The sequence below is a fragment of the Oncorhynchus tshawytscha genome, linkage group LG05 (assembly GCF_018296145.1).
Source record: "Oncorhynchus tshawytscha isolate Ot180627B linkage group LG05, Otsh_v2.0, whole genome shotgun sequence".
Taxonomy (NCBI): domain Eukaryota; kingdom Metazoa; phylum Chordata; class Actinopteri; order Salmoniformes; family Salmonidae; genus Oncorhynchus; species Oncorhynchus tshawytscha.
This window is the reverse complement of record NC_056433.1, coordinates 50439680-50453063: the sequence shown is the minus strand read 5'-3', so window position 1 is coordinate 50453063 and position 13384 is coordinate 50439680. Positions and strand designations below refer to the sequence as shown.

The 13384-nt window shown below is 41.3% G+C and overlaps 1 protein-coding gene across 1 annotated transcript in view; it reads left to right on the top strand.

Moving 5' to 3' along the window:
• LOC112250766 (ankyrin repeat domain-containing protein 13C) overlaps positions 1-13384 on the top strand; it is an 89206-nt gene that overhangs the window by 27474 nt on the left and 48348 nt on the right. Inside the window, exon 3 of the mRNA XM_024421177.2 lies at positions 8268-8372. Within this exon, the coding sequence (XP_024276945.1) occupies positions 8268-8372 (105 nt within the window). The remainder of the gene's footprint in view (positions 1-8267; positions 8373-13384) is intronic.

The following is a 13384-nucleotide window of genomic DNA, read 5'->3' as shown; positions in this document are numbered from 1 at the left end:
TACATACTACCTCAACTAACAGGTGCCCCCACACATTGACTCTGTATCGGTACCCCCCCTGTATATAGTCTCGCTATTGTTATTTTTCTGCTGCTCTTTAATTACTTGTTACCTTTATCTCTTATTCTTATCCGTATTTTTTGAAACTGCATTGTTGGTTAGGGGCTCGTAAGTAAGCATTTCACTGTAAGGTCTGTATTCGGCGCATGTGACTAATAACATTTGATTTAAATCGCACCGTAGCACTCACCTCTGTTATCATGAAGTGCTTTGAGAGGCTGGTCAAGGACCATATAACCTCTACCTTGCCCGACATCTTAGACCCACTACATTTTGCATACCTCCCCAACAAATCCAAGGGCGACGGCATTCGCCATTGCACTGCACATTACCCTATTCCACCTAGACAATAGGAATACCTATGTGAGGATGCTGTTCATCAACTAGAGCTCTGCTTTCAACACCATAGTGCCCACCAAGCTTGTTACTAAGCTCAGTGTTCTGAACCCCTCCCTGTGCAACTGGGTCCTAGACTTCCTGATGGGTTAACCCCAAGTGGTGAGGGTAGGCAACAACATCTCTGCCATGCTGATCCTCAACACGGAACCCCCCAGGGGTGTGTGCTCAGCCCCCTCCTGTACTCCCTGTTTACCCATTACTGTGTGGCTACGCACTACTCCCAACTCAATCATCAAGTTAGCTGAAGACACGACATTGGTAGGCCTGATTACCAATAATGACGAGACAGCCTACAGGGAGGAGGTTAGAGCCCTGGCGGAGTGATGCCAGGAAAATAACCTGTCCCTCAACATCAAAAAACAAAGGAGGACTACAGGCGACAGAGGAGGCAGCATGCCCCCATCCACAACGACGGGGTTGCAGTGGAGAGGGTCAAAAGCTTAAAGTTTCTTGGCATGCACATCACTGAGGACCTGAAATGGTTCCACCACACCAACACTGTGGTGAAGAAGGTGCAACAGCGCCTCTACAACCTCAGGCGGCTGAAGAAATTCGGCATGGCACCTAAGACTCTCGCAAACTTCTGTAGATGCACCACTGAGAGCATTCTGTTGGTGTGCTTAACAAGTCACATAAGTTGCATGGACTCACTCTGTGTGCAATGACTACCTCACCTCTGTACCCCACACATACAATTATCCGAAGGTTCCTCAGTCAAGCAGTGAATTTCAAACACAGATTCAACAACAAAGACCAGGGAAGTTTTCCAATGCCTCACAAAGATGGGCACCTATTGGTAGATGGGTAAAAAGAAAGAAAGCAGACATTGAATATCCCTTTGAACACGGTGACGTTATTAATTACACTTTGGAGGGTGTATCAATACACCCAGTCACTACAAAGATACAGGCGCTCTTCATAACTCAGTTGCAGGAGAGGAACTAAACCGCTCAGGGATATCACCAGGAGGCCAATGGTGACTATAAAATAGTTACAACGTTTAATGGCTGTGATAGGAGAAATAGGAGAAAAACTGAGGCTGGATCAAAAACATGGTAGTTACTCCACAATACTAACCTAATTGACAATGTGAAAACCCTTACCAGGGTATACGGTATTACTGGAAGTGCATTCAATCGGCACTATTTGTTTTCAAATCAAATAAAATAAAATTGAATTGGTCAAATATACATGGTTAGCAGATGTTAATGCGAGTGTAGCGAAATGTTTGTGCTTCTAGTTCCGACCGTGCAATAATATCAAACAAGTAATCTAACAATTTCACAACAACTACCTTATACACACAAGTGTAAAGGAATGAATATGTACATATAAATATATGGATGAGCGATGGCCGAATGGCATAGGCAAGATGCAGTAGATGGTAAGAGTACAGTATATACATATGAGATGAGTAATGTAGGGTATGTGAACATTATATAAAGTTGCATTGTTTAAGTGACTAGTGATACATTTATTACATCCAAATGTTAATTATAAAAGGGGCTAGAGATTGAGTCTATATGTTGGCAGAAACCACTCAATGTTAGTGATGGCTGTTTAACAGTCTGATGGCCTTGAGATAGAAGCTGTTTTTCAGTCTCTCGGTCCCAGCTTTGATGCACCTGTACTGACCTCGCCTTCTGGATGATAGCGGGGTGAACAGACAGTGTCTCGGGTGGTTGTCCTTGATGATCTTTGTGGCCTTCCTGTGACATCGGGTGGTGTAGGTGTCCTGGAGGGCAGGTAGTTTGCCCCCGGTGATGCGTTGTGCAATCTTCACTACAAATTGGAGTGGGTCTAGGGTGTCAGGTAGGGTGGAGGTGATATGATCCTTGACTAGTCTCTCAAAGCACTTCATGATGACGGAAGTGAGTGCTACGGGGCGATAGTTGTTTAGCTAAGTTACCTTAGCTATCTTGGGAACAGGAACAATGGTGGCCCTCTTGAAGCTTGTGGGAACAGCAGACTGGAATAGGCATTGATTGAATATGTCCGTAAACACACCAGCCAGCTGGTCAGCGCATGCTCTGAGGACGCGGCTAGGGATGCCGTCTGGGCCAGCAACCTTGCGAGGGTTAACACGTTTAAATGTTTTACTCACGTTGGCTGCGGTGAAGGAGAGCCCGCATGTTTTGGTAGTGGGCCGTGTGAGTGGCACTGTATTGTCCTCAAAGCAAGCAAAGAAGTTGTTTAGTTTGTCTGGGAGCAAGACATCAGTGTACGCGACGGGGCTGGTTTTCTTTTTGTAGTCCGTGATTGACTGTAGAACCTGCCACATACGTCTCGCGTCTGAGCCGTTGAATTGCAACTCTACTTTGTCTCTATATGTGCTCGATTGCCTTGCGGAGGGAATAGCTATACTGTTTGTATTCGGTCATGTTTCCGGTCGCCTTGCCAAGATTAAAAGCAATGGTTCGCGCTTTCAGTTTTGCACGAATGCTGCCATCAATCCACGGTTTCTGGTTGGGGAAGGATTTAATAGTCACCGTGGGTACCACATCACCGATGCACTTGCTAATAAACTCGCTCACCGAATCAGCGTATACATCAATGTTATTGTCCGATGCTATCCGGAACATATCCCAGTCCACGTGATCGAAGCAATCTTGAAGCATGGAATCAGATTGGTCGGATCAGCGTTGAACAGACCTGAGCATGGGCATTTCCTGTTTTAGTTTCTGTCTATAGGCTGGGAGCAACAAAATGGAGTCGTGGTCAGATTTACCGAAAGGAGGGCGAGGGAGGGTTTGTATGTGTCGCAGAAATTAGAGTAGCAATGATCCAGAGTGTTGCCAGCCCGGGTCACGCATTCGATATGCTGATCAAATTTAGGGAGCCTTGTTTTCAGAAGAAACCGGGTGGCTGTACCAACTCTGATAACGTATCCCGAGTGAGCCATATTTCCATGAAACAAAGAATGTTACAATCTCTGATGTCTCTCTGGAAGGCAACCCTTGCTCGAATTTCGTATAACGTGTTGTCAAGAGACTGGACATTGGTGAATAGTATACTTGGGAACGGTGGGCGGAAGACCGCTCCGTCTGCCCCTTCTGCGGCGTCATTGTTTTGGGTCGCCTACTGGGATCCGATCCATTGTCCTGGTTGGTGGTCCAAACAGAGGATCCGCTTCGGGAAGGTTGTATTCCTGGTCGTAATGTTGGTAAGTTGATGTTGCTCTTATATCCAATAGTTCCTCCATGCTGTATGTAATAAGACTTAAGATTTCCTGGGGTAACAGTGTAAGAAATAATACGTTTTAAAAAAAGAACGTAAAGCGTTCTAAGAACGCGAAGCGAGGCGTCCATCTCTTTTTATTTTTGATGCACCAAACAATTTAGGGAACAGGGCTATTGATCTAGCAGGGGTTTGAATTTCTCTAGTCTGGGTACCAGTCTGGGTACCAGTCTTTTTGGCTAACATTCCACTCCTTGCCACTCTATGTCATTGCCAAAGAGACTGGCCTTTCGGCAATCTCAATGATTAATATGCAGCTGGATTTACAGTGGAGTTGCTCAATGGTTGTTGAAAATAGCATTCATATTTTTCATTACAACATGTGGAGCCTCAAAAACAAACATTTAGCTATTAGCTAGGCAAGCTATTGTATTTTGAGACTTAAAATCAAAGCAAAGAGGTTTTGTGGTTGGAATTGCAGTATGTATTTTGTTTGAGAATGTAGACTAGTGGTGGGGAGTCTACTTCAAAATATTCGATTCCGCGACTCCTTGCCCTTCAACTACCATTTCTGGGTGTCAACCTTCTCCTAAGATTCAGTATTTTTGCAATGGAGGAGACTAGTTGCTGTAGTCTACTTTGAGAACACAAACTCTCACATCTTTCACAGCAAAGAAAGAGCGAGCTAGCAACTCCAACCACAGGAGTCGGAGTCTACTCCAAAAATCCTGGAGTCGTGCACCACTAATTTAGACAACTTTAGTCAACTAGCATCTTTTGACTGACTGGTTTTGTCGGGGGAAAAAATGTGTGCTTAATGTGTGCTTAGCAACCAGATACCAACTGTTCTGTGGGGAGAAAAAAAGTTATAGAGTTCCAATATTTGGATAATTGTTGTGATTGGAGGATACGTTGTGAGGGTTATCGAATTAGGATCAACCCCTCTGTTTTCCTCGATCTCATTATTTATAGAATGTTTGCAATGACAAGGAGTGGCAAGGACCGCATAGGATGACAATGCCTCCATCCACAGAGCATGAGTGATCCCTGAATGGTTTGACGAGCATGAAAACAATGTGAACCATATGCCATGGCCATCACCAGATCTCAACCCAATTGAACACTTATGGGAGATTCTGGAGCGGTGCCTGAGACAGTGTTTTCCACCACCATCAACAAAACACCAAATTGTGGAATTTCTTGTGGAAGAATGGTGTCGCATCCCCCCAGTAGAGTTCCAGACACTTGTAGAATCTATGACAAGGCACATTTAATTTGTTCTGGGTTGTGGCCCAACATCCTATTAAGACACTTTATGTTGCCGTTTCCTTTATTTTGGCAATTAACTGTAAATCAGAGGCATTCGCTGTGAGTGCATCAGTACGATTTTCTCATGCACAGTGTTTTGGCCGGGGTAGGCCGTCATTGTAAATAAGAATTTGTTCTTAACTGACTTGCCTAGTTTTTAAAAAAAGGTTACATTTAAATAAATAAAAATATATAAAAATTTTGTGTAAGACACAACCTCCAGAAATACAAACTGTGTGTTTGACGGTTGTGCCGAGGAGGAGAATTTCCCATTCTCATGAATAAGGGAGGAATGTCTTGGGCAAGTAACAAGGCAGAAGGCAGAGTTGATTAAACTTGGGTTCAATTAGTTGAGTAACAGGTTTGTCTGGTTGACACACGTGCCCAGGATATTATTGTTCCACACAGAAAGAGCATCCATGTGACCTTTCTTCAATTATTAGAGTCATCCATTGTAGCAGGTTGCCAAACAAGGAGTGATGAAAGTCCCAGTTCCTGCCCATGAAACACCTGGCCTATATATTTTCCATTCAGCGGATTGTTGCCAATTTCCGCATTTGACCTGCTTGTTTGGTGCTATAAATGACATTAGCCAAAAAACATAGTTGCATAGAAGCCACCATTTTAATTAGAGGTGTCACTGCTATATTGACAGTCGGAACAACGGGCTCCATTTTCTCTCTCTATTTTTGTTGACAAGTTGCCCAACCCAGGAAGTAGAGAACTTATGTTATTCACATGCTGCTGTGCTGCTTCCTGTATAAATATAGGCAAGGCCTGGGGGTTTGGGCTGTTGTATCGTCCCATCAGAGTACACATTAATTGATGTCTGTTAATTTCCTGGCCTAGGATATGTTCTGGTCAAGCCAGAGATCAAAAATCTAATTTCCTACAGACTTCATCCCGCTGGGCAAAAACTGGTTGAATCAACATTGTTTCCATGTTATTTCAATGCCAAAGAATCTATGTGATGATGTTGAATCAACATGGAAAACTGACTGGATTTGCAAAAAGTCATTCATGTAAGGGATCTTGTCTTTATTCCACCTAACGTTGAACCTAAATACAATGACGAGGAGAGCTTTTTTGTTGTTGATTTCACATTGAATTCACATTAGTTGTAAACCCAAGCAAATGCAAATCAAAACTAGATGCTGAACTGACGTCTGTGCCCAGTGGGATGGTTGTTTGACGTTGCATATGTTGTTTGTGTATGGCTCATCTGAAGGGATCCTAGCTTTAAAGTTCTAAGCCTGTATGAATGCATGAGGTCATGTGGTTTAACGGAACAGTTCTGGGTCATCCCACAAAATGAGTCCCTTTAAAAAAACATTCACTTAATTTTAACATTTTTCACGACGAACACGTTCTACTTAATAAAAAACATGTTTTCCCATTTTAAGAGGTTAAATAAAGAATGGATTATCGTAAGTGCCTATTAAAGGGGAATAAATTCCGGAAATTTGTCTATGTGCCCAAACCTCTTTGACTCATTGTTGGACTGTCTGTCACAGTGCTCACCTCTCTCACTCAGGGAGAGTGGAGTCAGGGCTAGAGCCTGCTATGTCACACGGTTATGTTACTGCAACGCTAGGTAGAACTTTGTGGAATAATGCAAATCTACGGGAAAATGTTGTCACAGCGATCACACTAAATTCTGGAAGCCCAATCGGTTGTGAGATATGGCATATGCATTTTATGTGATTAATGTCGCAATTTGAACTTTTGTGAGATCTGTGCCAAGCAAGGAGGAAACAGCAGCCCACAGGTTTACCGCTCATGCGACAACACACACACGAGGAAACTTCTCATAAACACAACACACTAGCAAGTTTTCAAAATGCATCAGACTTTAGCACCTCACCCAACACAACACGCCTTTTACTATAGTGTCAGAAGCACCATCAGAATGTGGGAGAGGCCTATTTCATTTTTCTCTTTCAATACATTTATCTGGAAACCAAGCAGGTGGCATGTATACATGGATGCCAAGGGAAGCCAGACTTTCCCCCAAAACAATTTATCAGGAAAAATGTTTTTTAAACATTTGAAATAATTTATCTTTCGTCTCTCAGTGTTTCATAAATTTCATTCAATTCGCAATAGGCTGAATGTATCTCACCAGAGACAGCATCAGAGCGAGCAAAACAGCACCTCTCTGTCTCTGTATGTGTCGAGCATCTATTTTGATCTTCAGTAATGACTTTGTCGAAGCAACAAAATAACTAGGGCTTTACAGTGATGTTGAAAACTTGGAGAAACTTTGGGGTCAAGTGGGTTAAACTTCTTCCAAGAAGTTACAAAGACTGCACAGAGGGACATGCTGAATTCTGACACATTACCAAGTCTTTATTAATATAAACATGATGCATTGAATTGTCAATGTGGTCTCTACATTAAATAGCACTTCATTAAATATACAGGCTTTTAAAATTCAATATTGGTGCACAATTTCTACTTAAAATACCAAAGGGACTCAAAACGGACTCATTTCGTGGAACGACCCTTCTATTTCCATCCCATTCTTACTCCCTATCTGACCCTCCACTATTCTTAGGTTTAGATGAATGATTCTCTACTGCTACAAAGCATTTGTCTCCTTTATTATTCAACATGAAAACTGCTACACAGAAAGAGAGAGCCTCACAGTGAAATGTATGACAGTACATCCCCTTTATAAAATCAGAATGAAATAGTCAGATTGGGATACAATCCTATGAGGCCTTTTCGTAGGTCTATGTGACCAAAATGTTGCATTTTGTCAGTAAATATATGAATTTGAAGATAATTATATTTGAAGTGAAGCATACACAATGTCTCACTTTATTGCAAAATTCCATTTCTGGAAGCTTTCCCTGGAGAAGGGAAGTTAAAAGTCTAAATTAGAGCCTGTTCCGACATGGGCATGGTGTCAGGTTGGAGATAAAATTAGCTTCCAGGGCCTCTTTTGTCTGTTTGATGGGAAAGCTCAGTGGAGTTTGAATGAAATACTTCACAGCAGAGGGCTGGTGGAACGTTTTTGGTGGGAAACATGGTGTACTGTTGACTTGTCATTCTTTGCTCGTTTCAGGCTTCAGGCTATGAAGAAACCGTTACACAGAACACAGTTGTTAAAGATTTTGGAGGTCAATAATTTAGTGTATTTTCCATGCTTGACCCTTGTCCCCTCTAGTCGGTCCACACTGTGTCATATAGCAGCGCAAATCAGATTAACCATTGACAAATTGTCAGTTAAATAACAAGGCAGTGCTCTCTCCCACTAGCTCTGTCTCTTTCTCTGAAATAAGTAAATGACTGTTTCCTCTTGTCTCTTTTTCCCACAGAGTGTGCCCATCTGCTGCTGGCCCACAATGCACCAGTGAAGGTGAAGAACGCTCAGGGATGGAGTCCTCTCGCCGAAGCCATCAGCTACGGAGAGCGACAAATGAGTAAGCAACTACTCCCTGACTCTTATACTGGCACTATTGTCACTGTACTGAGACCATAAATCCTGACCAGAATTGTTCCCCCTATCATAGAAGGGGGTGGGTGGGCCTAGCCAACACACCAATGTCTATTGCCTTCCTAATGAAAAGTATTTGGCCTCAATTGGTTTCCATGAAGGATTTTGGTATCAGAAGGACATCTCTTCTTGAGGGCCCCACCTGTGTGGGAGAGAAAACAACAAGTAGAGGGAAACACTGTGCCACTTCCGATCAACAGATGCTTTGTGCTTTCCTCCACATGGCTCTCAGAGTGGGCACCAAGCCGTCCTCTTTGTCTGTCAGAGAGGCGGAAATTCCTCAAGGATCTCAGGCTTTTGTGTTCAGATGAAAAAATAATACATTAGAAAATGCAAGCCTCTCTCTCTGCCCTGTGTGTCCCACAGGCATGCCCTGGCAGTGTTACAGTGCCTGCAGAAAGTATTCGTACACCTTGACTTATTCCACATTTGGTTGTGTTACAGCCTGAATTTTTCTCACCCCACACAATACCCCATAATGACCATTTTTTGCAAATGTATGGAAATGAAATTTAATTTGCATGAATATTCACACCCCTGAGTCAATACTTTGTAGCGATTACAGCTGTGAAATCTTTCTGGGTAAGTCTCTAAGAACCTTCCACACCTGGATTGTGCAACATTTGTCCATTATTATTTTCAAAATTCTTCCAGCTCTGTCAAATTGGCTGTTGATCATTGCTAGACAACACTTTTCAGGTCTTGCCTTAGATTTTCAAGTAAATTTAAGTCAAAACTGTAACTTGGCCACTCAGGAAAATGTACTGTCTTATTGGTAAGCAACTCCAGTGTAGATTTAGCCTTGTGTATTAGGTTATTGTACTGCTGAAAGGTAAATTCATCTCCCAGTGTCTGGTGGAAAGCAGACTGAACCAGGTTTTCCTCTAGGTTTTTGCCTGTGCTTAGCTCCATTCCATTTATTTTTTTATCCAGAAAATCTTGCCTGTCCTTAACAATTATAAGCATATCCATAACATGATGCAGCCACCACTAGGCTAGAAAATATGGAGCGTGGTACTCAGTAATGTGCTGTAGTGGATTTGCTCCTAACATAACACTTTGTATTCAGGACTAAAAGTTCATTGCTTTGCCATATTTTTTGCAGTACTACTTTAGTGCCTTGCAAACAGGATACATGTTTTGGGACTTTTCTATTCTCCATAGGCTTCCTTCTTTTCACTCTGTCAATTAGGCTAGTATTGTGGAGTAATTACAATGTTTTTGATCAGTTCTCAGTTTTCTCCTATCACAGCCATTAAACTCTGTAACTGTTTTAAAGTCACCATTGGCCTCATGGTGAAATCCCTAAGCGGTTTCCTTCCTCTCCGGCAACTGAGTTAGGAAGGACGCCTATATCGTCGTAGTGACTGGGTGTATGGCTGCACCATCCAAAGTATAATTAATAACTTCACCATGCTCAAAGGGATATTCAATGTATGTTTTTCTTTTTACCCATCTACCAATAGGTGCCTTTCTTTACGAGGCATTGGGAAACCTCTCTGGTCTTTGTGGTTGAATCTGTTTTTGAAATTCACTGCTCGGTTGAGGGTTCTTATACATACTGTAATTGTATGTGAGGGGTACAGAGATGAGGTACTCATTCAAAAATCATGTTAAACACTATTATTGCACATAGAGTGAGTCCATACAACTTATTATGTGATTTGTTAAGCACATTTTTACTCCTGAACTTGAATCGAGACATTTCCGCTTTTCATTTCTTAACATAATTCCACTTTGACATAATGGGGTATTGTGGGTAGGCCAGTGACCAAAAGTCCCAATTTTATACATTTTCAAATTCAGGTTGTAAACCAACAGCGTTTCTAAAAAAGTCAAGGGGTGTGAATACTTTCTAAAGGCACTGTATGCCAATCCCCCAAGCTTGTAGAGATATTTCTGTCTCATCATCCTGACCCCATATTTGTATTTTTATTTCTAACCTCTGTCCGGTTGCAAAGCAGTGAAGTGCCCATGTTGTCACCCTGGCCCTACTCTTGGCTTGTGAATCAAAGTAGATTCCTTTATACGGGGAGAGGAACTGAACTGGTCTTCCATTTTGAAGAGGTCTTTTGACACCCCTGGTCATGTTGGCTGTGGGAATAGGAAAACTGGGGAAAACTAGTGTTTTTTTCTTTCTCCAAACTGATTCAGCTTCACACGGGTGACACAGATTGGGACTGCATTCTGTCACTTTGACTTTATTCTGTCACTCTGACCGAGGCCAACCGCCAGCCACTGTTATGGACCGTACTCAGCACAAAGGGAGCTTTTGAAGTGTTAAAGCGAGTGAGAGACAGAGGCAGGTGTCCATAATGGAACATTGCACTCAAAAAGGGACTAGAATGACGTATCTTTTGAAAGGTGTTCCTCTTTCTTCCCCTTATTTCATTTGGCTGTCCACAACTGTCTCTCTAGCCTTGTGAACTTTTGCTTGTCAGAATAATGATAGCTGAGTTAGCAGAAGCATCAATTTACTCTCTGACTGACCTTTCTAACTCTTCAAGAACACACCCTCTATGGTCGGCTTTGATGTCTTTTGGGTGTGTAAGAAGCCAGAGGTTTTGTATACTTCTCCCTCTTTTTTCCCCATGGATCCTGACTGTACAACTATGAGAGGAGGAGTGTGCTTTTATGGATTTATTTGGGTCTTTGGTTGCGCTGCAGACAATGCCCTGTGGTATGAACCAGGGTACACCATGGCTGACCTCGGTAGTCTGTACTTAATATGGCTACCCAGCATCCATTTGGTCTGTGTGACTTAGTAACTGTTTCAAAGGAGAGGCACTCTCATTCATTTTAAAAAAGGATACTTTTAAAATAAATTCTAGAATTAAATAATCAACTAGGTCCACCAGTTTTGAAAGGAGCAAAAACTGCACATCTTTTTCGAAATTACTATGATGTTCGGCTACACTTTGACTTGTGTTGGTCGATGCACGCACCTACCAGTGGTGGAAAAAGTACTCAATTGTCATACTTAAAAGTAAAAGTAAAGATACCTTAATAGAAAGTGACTCAAGTAAAAGTGAAGGTGCCCCAGTAAAATACTACCTGAGTAAAAGTCTAAAAGTATCTGGTTTTAAATGTACTTAAGTAGAGTGGTGGAAAAAGTAATCCATTGTCATACTTGAGTAGAAGTGAAAAGTAAAAGTAAATGCTATACATCAAATTCCATAAGTTAAGCAAACCAGATGGCATGATATTTTTATTTACGGACATCCAGGGCACACTCCAACACTCAGATATCATTTACAAATGCAGTATTTGTGTTTAGTGAGATCAGAGGCAGTAGGGATGACAACACGTTATATTGATAGGTGCGTATTTCTGACCATATTGCTGCCCTGCCTAGGCATTCAAAGTTTAACTAGTACTTTTGGGTGTCAGGAAGAATGTATGTGAGTAAAAAGTACATATTTTCTTTAGAAATGTAGTGGAGTAAAAGTTGTAAAAAATATAAATAGTAAAGTATAGATACCCAAATAAAACTACTTAAGTAGTACTTCAAAGTATTTTTGTATTAGTTCATTTACACCACTGGTACCTACCTTCTGACTCACTAATGGTCTATTTTCAAGGCATCATGGGGCATTGTTATCACATTGATATCCTCGCTTAAATGAATCACTTTCATTCTTGGCAGTTGACTCCTGGGAATGTTACACATTGTAAATGATTACAGTAGCTCATAATCCTGGCCCTGTGATATGACCTGGTAGGAGAGTAGCACTGAAGGAAACAGTGGCTGCTTTCCCTATTCAGTAATATAAAATGGAGTCGGTAGTTAACATGGTTCGCCAAGAAAGCACTGCTCAGTGTTTCTGAAACATTAGCAGGTTCAGCACTTTTCTGGATCTGGTAGGGAAGTGGGAGCTGTCTGTGTGAGGATGGAAACATCTGAGTGAATGAGGCCGCTGAAAGATGCTGATATCACACTTTTCCAGGAAGTACTGGTCTGGTCTTTATAGAGGTTCTAAAATCCCGTATTCAAAGTGCCCTTTCTGATTTCTAAAAGGACAAGACCAGTACTCTGCCCTACAAAGGCAAAACGCAGTAACTACATTTTTCAGACTGATATCAGGCTTTATAGTATATGTTTTATCTTGTGATAAAGTGTCCTTGTTCAATTATGCTCAGTTTCAGTGAAAATATAGTGTAAAATGTGCAGTAGCTTCAAAATCCAAGTAATCCGTTATCCGCTCTGCCATACAAAGGCAACGAGCAGTAACTACACAAACAGTGAAACTGAGAAAAATGTATTTAAAGTTTACTAGCTGTCCATCCAAATATGTTGTAGGTAGATAAGTGATAATGCACTGATGTATTATCTTATTATGAAGTACATTTTTATGCATATCAACAATGACTACTGATTTGACCTATGACCTCTAAGTGAATAAATTACCATTCCAGGCTGTATCACAACCGGCCGTGATTGGGAATCCCATAAGGCGGTGTACAATTGGCCCAGCGTCGTCTGGATTAGTGTTTGGCCGGGTTAGGCCATCATTGTTAATAAGAATTTGTTCTTAACTGATTTGCCTAGTTAAATAAAGGTACAAAAATAAATAAGTCAAACAGAAAAACAAAAGAAAATTGGGAAAACATATTAAGATTGTAAATACTGCACAAAGTAGTATAAGTATAAACATTCATTCATCATGAAATAGTCCTTACCTTATGGCGAAAAATGCTTAAGGGTTACTACAATACAACATAAAAACATGAAAACATAACTACATAAAACCATTAAATACAGTTGGAATATAGTTAGAACTGTCAAACAGAAAAACAACAAGACAGTTGAAAAAAACATTTAGATTGTAGATACTGCACTTTGCCTTTGTATTACCCATATAGTTGTTTAAGGTCATACAAAGGTGCAGTATTTGCATTTTAGGGGCCATAGGTTAAATCAGTGGTTATGGTTTATAT